The sequence below is a fragment of the Oncorhynchus keta genome, chromosome 34, assembly GCF_023373465.1.
Source record: "Oncorhynchus keta strain PuntledgeMale-10-30-2019 chromosome 34, Oket_V2, whole genome shotgun sequence".
Taxonomy (NCBI): domain Eukaryota; kingdom Metazoa; phylum Chordata; class Actinopteri; order Salmoniformes; family Salmonidae; genus Oncorhynchus; species Oncorhynchus keta.
This window is the reverse complement of record NC_068454.1, coordinates 71,099,022-71,116,794: the sequence shown is the minus strand read 5'-3', so window position 1 is coordinate 71,116,794 and position 17,773 is coordinate 71,099,022. Positions and strand designations below refer to the sequence as shown.

At 42.8% G+C, this 17,773-nt stretch overlaps 2 protein-coding genes across 3 annotated transcripts; both read left to right on the top strand.

Annotated features, from left to right (window-relative positions):
• The first annotated feature begins 1,158 nt into the window (after positions 1–1,158).
• Positions 1,159–3,325, top strand: popdc3 (popeye domain containing 3). The gene is made up of 3 exons (XM_052494607.1): positions 1,159–1,851; positions 1,950–2,058; positions 2,603–3,325. Exons 1-3 carry the CDS (start codon positions 1,349–1,351, stop codon positions 2,930–2,932), a joined length of 942 nt encoding a protein of 313 aa, XP_052350567.1. The 5' UTR covers positions 1,159–1,348; the 3' UTR covers positions 2,933–3,325.
• A 384-nt stretch (positions 3,326–3,709) lies between these two features.
• Positions 3,710–16,234, top strand: bves (blood vessel epicardial substance). 2 transcript variants are annotated; one of them, XM_052494606.1, is made up of 9 exons: positions 3,710–3,875; positions 4,521–4,797; positions 8,713–8,837; positions 9,484–9,671; positions 9,842–9,950; positions 10,178–10,345; positions 13,569–13,710; positions 14,127–14,174; positions 14,975–15,033. In XM_052494606.1, exons 2-8 carry the CDS (start codon positions 4,533–4,535, stop codon positions 14,165–14,167), a joined length of 1,038 nt encoding a protein of 345 aa, XP_052350566.1. In that variant the 5' UTR covers positions 3,710–3,875; positions 4,521–4,532; the 3' UTR covers positions 14,168–14,174; positions 14,975–15,033. The 2 variants fall into 2 exon arrangements, with proteins under 2 accessions (XP_052350566.1, XP_035607294.1); XM_035751401.2 differs by lacking the exon at positions 14,127–14,174 and having other exon boundaries at positions 14,975–16,234.
• Positions 16,235–17,773: the final 1,539 nt, after the last annotated feature.

Sequence of the window (17,773 nt, the reverse complement as noted above, 5' to 3'; positions counted from 1 at the left end):
CAACCACAATGTTGACCTTAGACTGGAGTGTGGGAAGGGAGATAACCACTCCTAGCATCAAGTCACTCACAACAGCTGAAGCCAGGGTCCGATCCCACCACTACATACCTTCAGACTGTCCCTTACTGTTTCCCATCTCCCATAGACAGCTGTGGTAACCTTCATTTTGAAAAGAGGGCAAGAATTCCTCAGAGAGAGAGCGAGAGAGATCGGGGGACTGAGTGAGACAGAGGTGGCGGGCTGAGAGAGAGAGAGAGAGAGAGAGAGAGAGAGAGAGAGAGAGAGAGAGAGAGAGAGAGAGAGAGAGAGAGAGAGAGGGAGAGAGAGAGAGAGAGAGAGAGAGAGAGAGAGAGAGAGAGAGAGAGAGAGAGAGAGAGAGAGAAAGCACTCATACAAACACAGAGAGCACTGACACAAACACAGAGGATGTACCTAGCTCTCTCTGTCTGTCTGACATACTGAAGGATTTGGACCCAGGGGATCTCTGCATGTGATTGCAGCATGTCCTAAATATTTCACACTTCCTGAGTTTTCAGTCCTCTGCAGCTCTGTGATTCTCAATGTCACCTTGACTGTCTGGTCAGGTAGGCAGCAGCTCACCAGGGGAAACTGCAGTGGGTTATTTTAGCCCAGATAGATCACTGCTGCCTCCCTGCCTCCCTACTGCTAGTCTACCACTGTGATTTATGATGTCCTGGTCTGAAAACAGAGAGATCAAGGAGTAGGAAAGACACACAGATACAGACACACACATACACAACCTCTCATTAAAGTTGAGCTTTTTTATCCACCCTACTCACCTTTACACCTATAACAAGTAGTGGAGGTGTTACAGCCCTACTGAGTTGTTGGATACCACATTCTGTCAGAGACCTTGGAGGCTTGTCATTCATCATCACAATCTTCTCTTGATCAGGCAAATTCATAACCCCATCATCACAGTATATGTTTCGTGAGTTTGAGAATGATCTGAGATTTGCATTGAAAGGTAAACATGTTAGGCCTACTTGGTGGTGTTGTATAATGTCATTTGCTCAGGCTGTAATTTTTTGAATGGATAATTTGATATCCGTACATCTTATATCTCAATATCGCATGTGCATAGAAGATATGGTTTGGTTGTGCCCGATAGAGCTTTAATCAGTTGGATGTCAGGACCAAGCGGAGCAGTAGGCTCCTTAGCCACCCCCCGTCCCGATACCCGGGTCATATTTTAAGAGGTGATATCATCAAAACTTAGCGCGATTAAAAGTTAGGGTGGAAGTCTCCGTGACGTTTCACTTATTAGTTTTCTCTTAACACCTCTCTCTCTCTTTTCGAAAAAGTGACGTGCTCCCCACGCGCGACAATGGAGGTGCTAGAATCTTTCCCACCTCCTGAAAACTTAACGGCGGCTGTCGTGCACCCATTATGCGAAGAATGGAAGGGGGGATCCGAGGTTGCCATCTTCCACCTCGCCAGTATCTTCCTTGTTTTGGGGTTCATGGGAGGGAGCGGGTTCTATGGGCTCCTCTACTTGTTTACCTTTCTGACGCTCGGTTTCTTCTGCACAACCATTTGGTCATGGTCGGACGCGTGCACCACCGACACGTTTTTGTGGAATTTCGCTCTCTTTGGGGTATGTGCAGTTCAAGTTGTGCTTGTCGCCTACCGACTGAGGAACGTTACTTTCGAAAAGGAGTTTCAAGATCTGTACAGCTACCTGTTCAAAAAGCTGGGGGTGTCGCTCACCCACTTCGGCAAGATAGTCGCCTGTTGTGAAGGAGACATCCACACTATAGAGAAAGACCACTGTTTTGCCATGGAGGGCAAGACTGCAATTGATAAGCTGTCCGTTCTTCTGTCCGGCAGGTGCATCTGAACTTCACTTTAACATTTTATACAACTGTATTTGATGTTATGTCATATAAAATCGCCTAATGTCCCACTTTTTTTTTTTTTTTTTACAGAATTCGTGTGACAGTAAATGGAGAGTTTTTACATGACATATATCCTTTCCAGTTTCTCGATTCACCTGAATGGGACTCTCTCCGGCCGTCAGAGGAGGGCGTTTTCCAGGTAAATAGTAAATGCTACTTTGGGCTAATCTGTCTGGCATATACACTGAGTATACAAAACATTAGGAACACCTGCTCTTTCCATGACATAGACTGACCAGGCCAATCCAGGTGAAAGCTACTGTATGATCCCCTATTGAAGTCACTTGTTAAATCCACTTCAATCAGTGTAGATGAAGGGGAGGAGACAGGTGAAATAATGCTTTTTAAGCCTTGAGACAATTGAGACATGGATTGTGTATGTGTGCCATTCAGAGGGTGAATGGGAAAGACAGAAGATTGAAGTGCCTTGGAAATGGTAGTAGGTGCCCGGTGCACCGGGTTGTGTCAAGAACTGCAATGCTGCTGGGTTTTTCACGCTTAACTGTTTCCCGTGTGTATCAATAATGGTCCAACACCCAAAAGACATCTAGCCAACTTGACACAACTGTGGGAAGCATTGGAGTCAATATTGGCCAACATCCCTGTGTGGGTGCAGCTCAATATTAAGGTGTTGTTAATGTTTGGTATACTCAGTGAATAAGCGTTAGTGTTTTCTTTCCCAGGTGACCCTGCGTGCAGATAATTGCTGTAGGTACGTTTCTTGGAGACGTAAGAAACTGTACCTACTCTTCGCCAAACACCGCTACATCGCCAAGGTCTTTGCGCTCGTGGTGCGGAATGACATCGCGGACAAGCTGTACTCCCTCAACGACAAGGCGTTCGACAGCCGCGGGTTCCGATATGATCTCCGGTTACCCACCTACTGTCACGTGCCCCCGTGGCCTGAATTAGACCGGACAGATGCGTTCCTACGAGTCCCAGCGCAATATGACCATGGACACCGTGCCCGTGTCCCTATAACTATAACAGCACCGAAAGAGACTGTCTCGTGACTGGAACGGAACTCTTTGATGTTTGTTTTTCATTAATGGATGTTGTTTTTGTCTTTTTGTTATCCTCAAGTGCTTAGGCTATAGATAGGGCATAAGCTACGTAATTTACGCATCAACATAGAATACATTGTAGCACATCAAGTAACCTTCCACTTGGTTTCCCATACATAATGCAATAGGCGCGCGCGCGCGTGTGTGTGTGTTTATGTGTGTGTGTGAGAGAGAGAGAGATTTTCTCTGCATCAAAATACCAGCGAAATGTTACCCCTGATTCCTGCTTATGGTTTATAGTGAGTGCACTTTACTATCTGTCTTAAATTGAGACTGTATATTTTTTTTGGTCGATATTTGTGTTTAATCGTAATAAATGATTAACAATGCAATGTAACCCTATACGTTTTGTATCTCGAATAACTTTCATTAAGCCTACAACATTTTCCTCGGGGAGCGTGAATTTCTGTCGAGCAGCTAACAGGTGAGTGTCAATCACTTTCTCGCGCTGAACTTGGTGCTGATCTCATTAATACCTGCTCTTGTCAACCTCATCACGCAGCTCATGTCACCTCTGGAGGGGGAAGGGGCACTGTTCAATTAGGTTTACCAACATCTCGAAACACATAACACGATTCCCTCGACGGGCTTCATAATATTATTTTCTAGTAGTTGCTGGCTGCAAGGCTATATTTTCAGTTAAAGGGACGTTTTACCTCCCCCTGTTGGCGTGCCCGGACTATGCTGGTGCGCAGCGGCGGGGTAGTGTTGACTGCTGTCCCCTCGCCTTGCCCATTTTAGTCAATGCCTGTCAGTTCACTGGAATGCGCGACTCACATTGTGCAGTCCCCCAGCTCGCGAGGACATACATTTATAGCTCCTCATTACGTGTCCATTGTTTTCTATTCATTATCCTCTCCAGCGACGCCTTTGATCGATTGTTGTCAGATTGGTAAGTTACATCTCCAATTTTCTGTTATCTTACTCTGACTGAGTGGTGAAAGGAAAGTTACCGCTATTTCTTAAGACGTCTGCCGGTGCGTCCCGTTAATTTGTAGCCGACTCATTTCGCACTTTTTCCATTTCCATTTCACCATCTATATCAAATATTGTCGCGCGTTAGTCGGGAGATTCGCTCAAAACCCAGTTGAGGTTGATATTTCCCTTAAAGTGAAACCTTTCAATATCACTCCAGTGCTGTATGATCGGTGTGATGAATTCCCAGGCTATTTACAGTATTAAATCTGTTAGTTGATGAATCAAGTATTATGTTGACAGTGTCAGTAGGCCTATAAGCATCTAAAAAGTTATTCTAATGCATAAGTACATCAAATAAAACGTTTGGAAATACAGTAATCTGTTATGACAATCTATTGAAATCTGAGGATATTGAGATTGTAATAGTGACAAACTGATGTACACTATGAGAAGAGCAGCAGTGTGAATTGACATTTCAACTGCAAAAATCTGCTGTTTCTACCATCAACACTGTAACACTTAACTTGAAAGGTACCAACATAATATATTCACAACATGTACATAACCCATTCATAAGCAGTACATAAACAACCACACCACCTTCCCCACCTCTCTCTAGGTGAGGATCAGGATGTCTGCCTCTCCACAGATGACCAGTAGCCTGTTCTACACCACCCTGGCCCCCCTGCGGTCGGCAGTCCCTGGGTCTGTACCCGGGGCTGGAGGTGGAGGTCTGGTGATGACCACCATGGAGCCCAACATAACCTCCTGTGAGGAGTGGGAGGAGGCCCACCACCTGCTCTTCCACCTGGGGAACCTGTCTCTCCTCCTGGGCCTGGTCATCCCCACCACCCTGACCCTGCACATGATCCTGCTGCGCCTCATGCTGATGACAGGTGGGTCCATACTGGCCTCTGCTGGCCCTGATTACAGTCCAACTCGGTGGTCATGATACGATTTCATTACACACTTTTCAGTTTCATTTCCAGCTCTACCACCACAGTATCTCTCCCTTCTATTCAAAGTATCCACTCATTCACTCCATCTCAAGGATTCATATGCATTGAATTGCTGTTAGAAATATGATACAAACACTATAGTGAGTGAATGAGTCCACACTTCCCGGAGAAGGGGGAGTTGCTGTGGTAGTACAGCTGGGAAAGGGACTGAGTAGAGTGGAATGATATCATATCATATGACCACTATGTTGGTGGTAGTACAACTGGGAAAGACACTGAGTAGAGTGGAATGATATCATATCATATGACCACTATGTTGGTGGTAGTACAACTGGGAAAGGGACTGAGTAGAGTGGATTAACATCATATCATATGACCACTATGTTGGTGGTAGTACAACTGGGAAAGGGACTGAGTAGAGTGGAATGATATCATATAATATGACCACTATGTTGGTGGTAGTACAACTGGGAAAGGGACTGAGTAGAGTGGAATGATATCATATAATATGACCACTATGTTGGTGGTAGTACAACTGGGAAAGACACTGAGTAGAGTGGAATGATATCATATCATATGACCACTATGTTGGTGGTAGTACAACTGGGAAAGACACTGAGTAGAGTGGAATGATATCATATAATATGACCACTATGTTGGTGGTAGTACAACTGAAAGACACTAGAGTGGATTAACATCATATCCACTATGACAACTGGGAAAGGGACTGAGTAGAGTGGAATGATATCATATAATATGACCACTATGTTGGTGGTAGTACAACTGGGAAAGGGACTGAGTAGAGTGGAATGATATCATATCATATGACCACTATGTTGGTGGTAGTACAGCTGGGAAAGGGACTGAAAGTAGAGTGGATTAACATCATATCATATGACCACTATGTTGGTGGTAGTACAACTGGGAAAGACACTGAGTAGAGTGGAATGATATCATATAATATGACCACTATGTTGGTGGTAGTACAACTGGGAAAGACACTGAGTAGAGTGGAATGATATCATATAATATGACCACTATGTTGGTGGTAGTACAACTGGGAAAGACACTGAAAGTAGAGTGGAATGATATCATATAATATGACCACTATGTTGGTGGTAGTACAACTGGGAAAGGGACTGAGTAGAGTGGAATGATATCATATAATATGACCACTATGTTGGTGGTAGTACAACTGGGAAAGGGACTGAGTAGAGTGGAATGATATCATATAATATGACCACTATGTTGGTGGAAGTACAGCTGGGAAAGGGACTGAGTAGAGTGGAATGATATCATATTATATGACCACTATGTTGGTGGTAGTACAGCTGGGAAAGGGACTGAGTAGAGTGGATTAACATCATATCATATGACCACTATGTTGGTGGTAGTACAACTGGGAAAGACACTGAGTAGAGTGGAATGATATCATATAATATGACCACTATGTTGGTGGAAACTGTACAACTGGGAAAGACACTGAGTAGAGTGGATTAACATCATATAATATGACCACTATGTTGGTGGAAGTACAACTGGGAAAGACACTGAGTAGAGTGGAATGATATCATATAATATGACCACTATGTTGGTGGTAGTACAACTGGGAAAGGGACTGAGTAGAGTGGATTAACATCATATAATATGACCACTATTTTGGTGGAAGTACAACTGGGAAAGACACTGAGTAGAGTGGAATGATATCATATAATATGACCACTATGACCACTATGTTGGTGGAAGTACAACTGGGAAAGGGACTGAGCAGAGTGGAATGATATCATATAATATGACCACTATGTTGGTGGTAGTACAACTGGGAAAGACACTGAGTAGAGTGGAATGATATCATATAATATGACCACTATGTTGGTGGAAGTACAACTGGGAAAGACACTGAGCAGAGTGGAATGATATCATATAATATGACCACTATGTTGGTGGAAGTACAACTGGGAAAGGGACTGAGCAGAGTGGAATGATATCATATAATATGACCACTATGTTGGTGGAAGTACAACTGGGAAAGGGACTGAGCAGAGTGGAATGATATCATATAATATGACCACTATGTTGGTGGTAGTACAACTGGGAAAGGGACTGACTGAGCAGACCACTATGTTGTGGAATGATATCATATCATATAATATGACCACTATGTTGGTGGAAGTACAACTGGGAAAGACACTGAGCAGAGTGGAATGATATCATATAATATGACCACTATGTTGGTGGAAGTACAACTGGGAAAGGGACTGAGCAGAGTGGAATGATATCATATAATATGACCACTATGTTGGTGGTAGTACAACTGGGAAAGGGACTGAGCAGAGTGGAATGATATCATATAATATGACCACTATGTTGGTGGAAGTACAACTGGGAAAGGGACTGAGCAGAGTGGAATGATATCATATAATATGACCACTATGATATCATAATAATATGACCACTATGTTGGTGGAAGTACAACTGGGAAAGACACTGACCACTATTTTGGTGGAGACAACTGGGAAAGGGACTGGAGAGTGGATGATATCATATAATATGACCACTATGTTGGTGGAAGTACAACTGGGAAAGACACTGAGTAGAGTGGAATGATATCATATAATATGACCACTATTTTGGAGGTAGTACAACTGGGAAAGGGACTGAGTAGAGTGGATTAACATCATATAATATGACCACTATTTTGGTGGTAGTACAACTGGGAAAGGGACTGAGCAGAGTGGAATGATATCATATAATATGACCACTATGTTGGTGGAAGTACAACTGGGAAAGACACTGAGCAGGGAAAGTGGAATGATATCATATAATATGACCACTATGTTGGTGGTAGTACAACTGGGAAAGGGACTGAGCAGAGTGGAATGATATCATATAATATGACCACTATGTTGGTGGAAGTACAACTGGGAAAGACACTGAGCAGAGTGGAATGATATCATATAATATGACCACTATGTTGGTGGTAGTACAACTGGGAAAGGGACTGAGAGTGGAATGATATCATATAATATGACCACTATGTTGAACAACTGAAAGACACTATCATGGAATGAATCATATAATATGACCACTATGTTGGTGGTAGTACAACTGGGAAAGACACTGAGTAGAGTGGAATGATATCATATAATATGACCACTATGTTGGTGGTAGTACAACTGGTGGTAGTACAACTGGGAAAGACACTGAGTAGAGTGGAATGATATCATATAATATGACCACTATGTTGGTGGTAGTACAACTGGGAAAGGGACTGATTAGAGTGGAATGATATCATATAATATGACCACTATGTTGGTGGTAGTACAACTGGGAAAGACACTGAGTAGAGTGGAATGATATCATATAATATGACCACTATGTTGGTGGAAGTACAACTGGGAAAGACACTGAGCAGAGTGGAATGATATCATATAATATGACCACTATGTTGGTGGTAGTACAACTGGGAAAGACACTGAGTAGAGTGGAATGATATCATATAATATGACCACTATGTTGGTGGAAGTACAACTGGGAAAGGGACTGAGCAGAGTGGAATGATATCATATAATATGACCACTATGTTGGTGGTAGTACAACTGGGAAAGACACTGAGTAGAGTGGAATGATATCATATAATATGACCACTATGTTGGTGGTAGTACAACTGGGAAAGACACTGAGTAGAGTGGAATGATATCATATAATATGACCACTATGTTGGTGGTAGTACAACTGGGAAAGACACTGAGTAGAGTGGAATGATAAAAATGTACCGCTATAGGGCAATATGAGGATATAACTCAACCAATAATAACTCAAGTGTGCTTTATTACTTCCTGTCCCTGACAGGAAGCTGTCTGTTCATCACCTGGGCAACGCTGTACCGGTGTAACCTGGATGTCATGGTGTGGAACGTGGTCTTCCTGCTGGTCAACTTCATGCACTTCTTCTACCTGGTCTACAAACGCAGACCTGTGAGTTCTGCCCCAACCCAACACAGTCCAGTTAGAGGCAGACTGTGGTCCATTTAAATACCGCACATACATACAGCTTAGAGTAGATACAAGTTGCCTGGAACAGTTATTTTGATGAGGACTTTTGGAGATGAGTTTTCCATTGTGTCTCTCAGCAGTGAGACAGCCAGTCACATCCCCCTGGCGTTGGGGCCACTCTGTCTCTCTCTACCTAAATGAGATGCAGGTCTTTCAAATGCACTGCTGCCACCAGGGGACTTTCAGTGTGTAGAGGGCCTTCACATACCTGACCACCTCTCCTCATAACAAGGAAGGAAGTTATCTACACATCTATACTGCTGTCCTCTTCACTCCCATGTCTCTACTCCTCCCTCCACCTACTAACACTGAATGACATACATGAGTGAATTATGTCCTATCAATTCAATATCAAGGATGAGTGGAACTAGGTGGCCCTCACTTTATGTTGGCTGCTGTGGTGACATTGTATTAAAGACCCTAAAATATACTTCATGCCTGGTCCTTTGGTTATCCACCCTGAATGAGGAGCCTAGCTCAAGTCACGTCAATCATCCACCATAACGCTTTATATTCCCCTCTACCAGCTACAGACAATGAGCTGTAACCGTGCTGTGTCTTCTGTCAGATTAAGATTGACAGGGAGCTGAAGTCAGTGTACAAGCGGATGTTTGAGCCCCTTCACGTGCGCGAGGCCCTGTTCCAGAGACTGACAGGCCAATTCTGCACCATCCAGAGCCTGAAGAAGGGACAGGTGTATGCTGCCGAGGACAAGACCTCCGTGGATGAACGCCTCAGTATCCTCCTTAAAGGAAAGTAGGTATCACTCTGAGACATCTCCCTGTCACTTATCTACCATGTCATTCCATCCCCGATTTTCCATGAATTGTGTTTGAGAAAATAAGGTTTAACATTATCTGTGTGCATCTGTGTGCATTTGATCCGTCCATGGTCATCCATGTTGACTATACGTTTTTGTGTAACAGAATGAAGGTGTCATATCGAGGTCATTTCCTCCATAACATCTACACCAACGCCTTCATTGACTCCCCTGAGTTCAGATCAACCCAGATGAACAGAGGAGAAAAATTCCAGGTAACTAGACACTCAGATTATTGAATGTACCATTTATTTATTCATTGTATTTTTTTCTTTCTTTTATATATATAACCCATTTTACCACTTACCCATATTCCAGTTCATAGTGTATCCATACTGGGTAGACCAAACAACACAAGTACTGTTGGCATGATTAGGTCATGATAGGGCAGGTTTGATACCATGACAACCTGTCATGGTATCAACCTGTGATTCATTTACAGGTGACCATCATGGCAGAGGAGAACTGTAAGTTCCTGTGTTGGTCCAGAGAGAGGCTCACCTACTTCCTGGAGTCTGACTCCTTCCTGAACGAGGTGTTCAGGTACCTCATTGGCAAAGACATCACCAACAAGCTGTACTCGCTCAACGACCCCACTCTCAGTGACAAGGTGGGTTTAGTCACTGTTCAGAAACTGAGGCACTGTCGTTTCTATTTTCTACAAACATACACGGAATGTACAAAACATTAGGAACACCTTCCTAATGTTGCGTTGCACCCCCCTTTGCCTTCAGAATAGCCTCAATTTGTCAGGGCATGGACTCTAGAAGGTGTCGAAAGCGTTCCACAGGGATGCTGGCCCATGTTGACTCCAATGCTTTCCACAGACCATTCTTGATACATATGGGAAACTGTTGAGTGTGAAAAACCCAGCAGCGTTACAATTCTTTACACCAGTGAACCTGGCACCATACCCTGTTCAAAGGTACTTAAATCTTTTGTCTTGTCCATTCACTCTCTGACTGGCACACATACACAATCCATGTCTCAACTGTCTCAAGTCTTAAAAACCCTTCTTTAACCTGTATCCCCTTCATCTACAATGATTGAAGTGGATTTAACAGGTGACATCAATAAGGGATCATATCTTTCCCCTGGATCCACCTGGTCAGTCTATGTCATGGAAAGAGCAGGAGTTCCTAATGTTTTGTACACTTTGTACACAGTGTAATTGTGATTTGGTCATTAACCTTCCTAAATTAAGAATTGTCTCCTTAGATTCAATTATTATTATAATAATTATTTTCACCTTTATTTAACCAGGTAGGCAAGTTGAGAACAAGTTTTCATTTACAACTGCGACCTGGCCAAGATAAAGCAAAGCAGTGTGACACAGTCTATATACAGTGTGTGCAAATGAGGTAGGATAAGGGAGGTAAGGCAATAAATAGGCAATAGTGGCAAAATAATTACAATATAGCAATTAAACACTGGAGTGATAGATGTGCAGAAGATTAATGTGCAAGTAGAGATACTGGGGTGCAAAGGAGCAAATAAATAAATAACAGTATGGGGATGAGGTAGTTGAATGGGCTATTTACATATGGGCTATGTACAGGTGATCTGTGAGCTGCTCTGACAGCTGGTGCTTAAAGTTAGTGAGGGAGATATAAGACTCCAGTTTCAGTGATTTTTGCAGTTCGTTCCAGTCATTGGCAGCAGAGAACTGGAAGGAAAGGTGGCCAAAGGAGGAATTGGCTTTGGGGGTGACCAGTGAAATATACCTGCTGGAGCGCGTGCTACGGGTGGGTACTGCTATGGTGACCAGTGAGCTGAGATAAGGCGGGGCTTTACCTAGCAAAGACTTGTAGATGACCTGGAGCCAGTGGGTTTGGTGACGAATATGAAGCGAGGGCCAGCCAACGAGAGCATACAGGTCGCAGTGGTGGGTAGTATATAGGGCTTTGGTGACAAAATGGATGGCACTGTGATAGACTACACCCAATTTGCTGAGTAGAGTGTTTGTAAATGACATCGCCGAAGTCCGGGAGGGTATGTTTGACAGAATGAGTGAAGGATGATTTGTTGCAAAATAGGAAGCAGATTCACAATTTAATTTTGGGATTGGAGATGCTTACTGTGAGTCTGGAAGGAGAGTTTACAGTCTAACCAGACACCTAGGTATTTGTAGTTGTCCACATATTCTAAGTCAGAACCGTCCAGAGTAGTGATGCTGGACGGGCGGGCAGGTGCGGGCAGCGATCGGTTGAAGAGAATGCATTTAGTTTTACTTGTATTTAAGAGCAGTTGGAGGCTACGGAACGAGAGTTGTATGGCATTGAAGCTCGTCTGGAGGTTAGTCAACACAGTGTCCAAAGAAGGGCCAGAGGTATACAGAATGGTGTCGTCTGCGTAGATGTGGATCAAAGAATCACCAGCAGCAAGAGCGACATCATTGATGTATACAGCGAAGAGAGTCGGCACGAGAATTGAACCCTGTGGCACCCCCCTAGAGACTCCCAGAGGTCCGGACAACAGGCCCTCCGATTTGACACACTGAACTCTGTCTGAGAAGTAGTTGGTGAACCAGGCGAGGCAATCATTTGAGAAACCAAGGCTGTTGAGTTTGCCGATAAGAATGTGGTGATTTACAGAGTCAAAAGCCTTGGCCAGGTCGATGAATACAGCTGCACAGTATTGTCTCTTATCGATGGCAGTTATGATATCGTTTAGGACCTTGAGCGTGGCTGCGGTGCACCCATGACCAGCTCTGTAACCATATTGCATAGTGTAGAAGGTGCGGTGGGATTCTAAATGGTCGGTGATCTGTTTGTTAACTTGGCTTTTGAAGACCTTAGGAAGGCAGGGTAGGATAGATATAGGTCTGTAGAAGTTTTGGTCTAGAGTGTCTCCCCCTTTGAAGAGGGGGATGACCGTGGCATCTTTCCAATCGTTGGGGATCTCAGACGATTCGAAAGAGAGTTTGAACAGGCTAGTAATAGGGGTTGCAACAATTTCTGCAGATAATTTTAGAAACAGAGGGACCAGATTGTCTAGCCCGGCTGATTTGTAGGGGTCCAGATTTTGCAGCTCTTTCAGAACATCAGCTATCTGGATTTGGGTGAAGGAGAAATGGGGAGGCTTGGGCAAGTTGCTGTGGGGGGTGCAGGGCTGTTGACCGGGGTAGGGGGAGCCAGGTGGAAAGCTCTTATGGACTTTACAGTGTCCCAGAACTTTTGAGAAATGCTTTCTGTTGAAATTCTCAATTATCATGTATTTATCAGTGGTGACAGTGTTTTTGTGCTGGCCTCAGTGCAGTGGGCAACTGGGAGGAGGTGCTCTTATTCCCCATGGACTTTACAGTGTCCCAGAACTTTTTGAGTTTGTGTTGCAGAAAGTAGCCTTTTTAAAGATATTGGTTGCTAACGTCAAACATTTGATGCCTCTACATGATGTTTTTGTGCTGGTCATGAGGTCAATTATATCTGGTCCTGCTTATACAAGATGGTGAGGAAAGTACTTTTAAAGAATAACCAAACATCCTCTACTGACGGTATGGGTCCAATATCCTGAGCAAATTTTTGGAGGGCAGGTTGGTCAGGATGATATCTATGAGGGTGCCCGTGCTTACTGATTTGGGGTTGTACCTGGTAGGTTCATTGATAATTTGTGTGAGATTGAGGGCATCAAGTTTAGATTGTAGGATGGCTGGGGTGTTAAGCATGTCCCAGTTCAGGTCACCGAACAGCACAAGCTCTGAAGATAGATGGAGGGCAATCAATTCACATATGGTGTCCAGGGTACAGCTGGAGGCAGAAATAACATAATTATGATGATGATGGTGGTGGTGACACCGATGATGACGATAACGATGACAATGTTTACATGAACAGGCAGCGAAGAAGATGGAGCGTCAGCCCAGCCTGTGCTCCCAGGTCTCTATGATGCAGATGAGGAACAGCATGGGCAGCACCAGTGACACCGATGACATCCTGAACCAGATCCACCGTGGAGGCTCCAGTGGCTCTTCACATCGTAAGTTTCACCACCTCCCATCAAGCTGTGATACTATTGGCCCATCTGTCAGTATCCATCAACCTGATTAGCTATTGAGTCTGAAAAGGACTGACACTATCATGACACCTTTTAATAGTGACAAAGTTTTGATTCACGGTGGATCTTTGCCAGGTCAATAGTAGCTGTTAAACAGCCCCTTAATTGACTTAAATCATGAGGCATTATGGGTATCCGCGGTTGAGTCCATCTTCGTCGTTTAGCCCTCATATCCTCTCTGGTGTGTGATGTTAACAGACACTAAATCCTGGTTTATTCGGGGTTTAGCTCCAATCTGACAACATTGTTTACTAGGTGTTGTGTTCTAGTTAGTTATTCTCTGACATTGTTTATCCTGTCCCCTCCTCCTCCTCCTCCTCCTCCTCTTCCTCCTCTAGCTATGAATCAACCCACTCTCTCAGATCACACCTTGCCCTGAAGGGGGTGTAAGACTATCTATTTTCTCTCCCTCCCCCTGCCCTCAAATTCACCTTCCTAATGCCTGAGTCCCAGATCCGGTTGTGCTGTCTTGTCAACTATCATTTGATGTGACAATGACATAGGAGTTGGCAAGACAGTTGAAACAGATCTGGGACTCAAGCTAGTTCATTCCCTCAAACCCAAGCCTAAATATTTAACCCTACAGCTCTGCACTATGTTGCCTGTTCTAAAACGAGTGATCCCCGGTAACCTGGTTTGTCATTTTAACATCTTCAAAGTTCAGTGTTTAAGAGTAGGACATCATTCATTCATATCATTCATCCTGTAGTAATAGTGCTGCTGTACAGCTCCTACTGGAACATGTTCAGTATTTAGACATACAAGACACAATTTAACCCCAATAGCTTCTACATTATCCTGTTGCAATTTCCATATCAAATGTAGGGGTTGAATTGCAAATGTGAGGGATATGTCTGGAAAAGGATTCAGAATGATTTTGTTTTCTGATCATGTTGATTTAACTTCACACTGTCTTCCCCCCGTCTCCAACACAAACATACAATATGTGAAATTAGGGCCTATCTGTGTATTCTGTCAAATGTGTGGTTGTGATTCTGTTTTGTTTTTAAAGTATTGTCATATGAGTCAGAATGAAGGCTTGTGGAATTTGTGACCTACGATAACCTTGTTTGTGTCACCTTTAGGGTGTGTTCGTCTGTGGCCATATGAAAACACACACACACAGTTACATTAAAAAACACACACACCTCTATTACCACGCTAAACGTTGTGTCCTTTTTTCCAGAGAAATCTCCTGCCTCCAAGACATCCAAAACGATGAAGCCCATTGAAGAAAAAATAGAAGACGACGTCTTTATAGAGTCTGAGCCAGACTCTCCTGTTAAGAAACGCCACACCCCCACGACAGCCATAGAGGAGGTGTAAGGAGATGTGACATTATCCTACAACACCACTGATCACCCACCTATCCTGTAATCTGATACAGACAGTGGTTAGTTATGGTAGAATAACTTAAACAATAGCTTGAAAAAGGCTTTTACATGATCAAAATATCTATCTACATATAGCTGGAAAACAAAACTGCACATTTTGGCATCTCACTTTGTCTTGTAGTGTTTGGTATTATTGTGAGTTTGTAGCTGCTGTACTTTTGAAATCCTGTTTGATTGGATGTTGTACAATGGCTTTGCTTTAGCTCTTATACTCAGTGAGTGTTTCAAAAGTATTACGTGTCACAACCAAAACATTTTAGTGTAAGCACAACCTCTGAGGAAGGTTTCTTTTAAACCTTTTACTCATTGTGTGTCATATTGTGTGATTAATTCTCTTATTTATGCACTGAGCTTCTGCAGTGTTGTGCTTCGATTAATGCAGATTTAACATGTTAAACCTCCTGGTCAATGCTAACCATTTGAGGCTGTTGTGCTGTTTTTTTCCATAGTGTACAAGTTTGGGATCACTTTTTATTATGCCATGATAGTTACCATATATTAATTACTTAGAGGGAACACTTGAAAAAGAAATCAACAGAAATGATGGATAGCTCGTAGACCTCTGCTTTTTATCCTATAGCGCCCTCTAGGAGCTATCATGAGTACTACCGATTTATTTTCTCAGTCTGAACTACTGTCACTGTTTAAACCAGGTCAATGTTCAAACTCATTCCCATGGAGGGCATGTTTTGGTTTTCCTTCCAATTAAGACCCAGACAAACAAGTGAGGGGAGTTCTTTACTAATTAGTGACCTTAATTCATCAATCAAGTACGAGGAGCCAAACAGAAACTCGGCCCTCTGTGGAATGAGTTTGCCACATGGATAAAACCATCACATCCCTGAAAGATCATCCAGACCAAAAGAAGAGGTTAGCAACAGGCTTTATTATTTCAGTCAAATAAACCTTTTGAATATCTCAGACAAACCATGATTGATGTAACAAAAAAAATGACTTTGAATACAATGAATGAATTGAATATAATTCATTCATTCAGGCCAACAGGAAAACAATAAAACAGATATCAGTGCTCTTTTGAGACGCTAAGATAATCTTCTGCTTTGGAGGAACACTTGATTGTATAATACAACCACAGCACTGAAAAAACATACATACACAAGGTTTTATTTTTTTAACAAAAACGGGAGTCCATCACATCACAATATGTACTGGATGTGGGCTACACAACAGTGCTTTCTGCATTGTCTTTGGGACATATATCTCCACAATAAGTGCTTTGGTTCAGTCTGTATCCACAGGGCTGCCTCAACTGTTACAGAAATGTTGCAGAATAGTTGGGGTCAATTCCATTTCCATTCAGTCAGTTCAGTACGTCAACTGAAATGTTCAATTCCATTTCCATTCAGTCAGTTCAGTACGTCAACTGAAATGTTCAATTCCATTTTTTCTAATTGCTCTCCAAATAGACTTGACTGAATTGAAATGGACTCCTACCCTGTTACATAACCATGAGGTAGTGATTCACTGTTGCTTACCTGTTATGAATTGATCATTAATACACATGATTAGAAGATATGATCCATACAAGGTTAAAACAATATCAGTAGTTACATCAAACTCCGAGGATCAGAGAGGTTACAACACATAATTCACTGAGGTGTTAAAGTTGCCATATAAACAACAAATATGACTAAATCATTAAAAAAATTGTCAGATGAGTTTGACAGAAACCCCAGTTCCATATGTCCAGCAGTGATTTGATGACAGTAAAAAACATTATGAACATTTCTTACATAATCATCATTATTTGAATCTAAGGAGAAATTCATAACTTAGGATAGTGACGAAATTACAACTACACTTGAGTGTGCAAAACATTAGGAACTCCTGCTCTTTCCATGACATAGACTGACCAGGTGAATCAAGATGAAAGCTATGATCCCTTATTGATGTCACCTGTTAAATCCACTTCATTCATTCTCGATGAAGGGGAGGAGACGGGTTAAATAAGGATTTTTAAGCCTTGAGACAATTGAGACATGGATTGTGTATGTGTGCCATTCAGAGGGTGAATGGACAAGACAAAATATTGAAGTGCCTTTGAAATGGGGTATGGTAGGAGGTGCCAGGTGCACCTGTGTCAAGAACTGCAACGCTGCTGGGTTTTCCACGCTCAACAGTTTCCCGTGTGTATCAAGAATGGTCCACCACCCAAAGGACATCCAGCCACTTGACACCAACAGTGGGAAACATTGGCGTCAACATCGACCAGCATCCCTGTGGAACGCTTTCGACACCTTGTAGAGTCCATACCCTGACGAATTGAGGCTGTTCTGAGGACAAAAGGGAGGTGCAACTCAATATTAGGAGAGTGTTCTTAATGTTTGTACACTCAGTGAAATAGGCCTGTGTGTAGGATTTCACAGTTTGGTCCTTTGTCTTAGTGATGTGACCAAGGAATGCTAAGACAAACAGAAACCATAATGTAAACAGAATATAAATGACCAGAACTGACCACTAGATGGTGGTATGCACTTACAATAACACACAGGTTCACACAGATGTGGACATGTCTGTTTACAATGTAACATGGACATAATAACAGTATGTATACCTAGAAATCAGAGGTA

Bases quoted from the DNA above. Each gene is read 5' to 3' on its own strand.
- popdc3 (XM_052494607.1), top strand. From the start codon at position 1,349: ATGGAGGTGCTAGAATCTTTCCCACCTCCTGAAAACTTAACGGCGGCT. The intron at 1,852-1,949 runs GTGCATCTGAAC...TTTTTTTTACAG, and splicing joins TCCGTTCTTCTGTCCGGCAG to AATTCGTGTGACAGTAAATG. The intron at 2,059-2,602 runs GTAAATAGTAAA...TTTCTTTCCCAG, and splicing joins CAGAGGAGGGCGTTTTCCAG to GTGACCCTGCGTGCAGATAA.
- bves (XM_035751401.2), top strand. From the start codon at position 4,533: ATGTCTGCCTCTCCACAGATGACCAGTAGCCTGTTCTACACCACCCTG. The intron at 4,798-8,712 runs GTGGGTCCATAC...TGTCCCTGACAG, and splicing joins GCGCCTCATGCTGATGACAG to GAAGCTGTCTGTTCATCACC. The intron at 8,838-9,483 runs GTGAGTTCTGCC...GTCTTCTGTCAG, and splicing joins TGGTCTACAAACGCAGACCT to ATTAAGATTGACAGGGAGCT.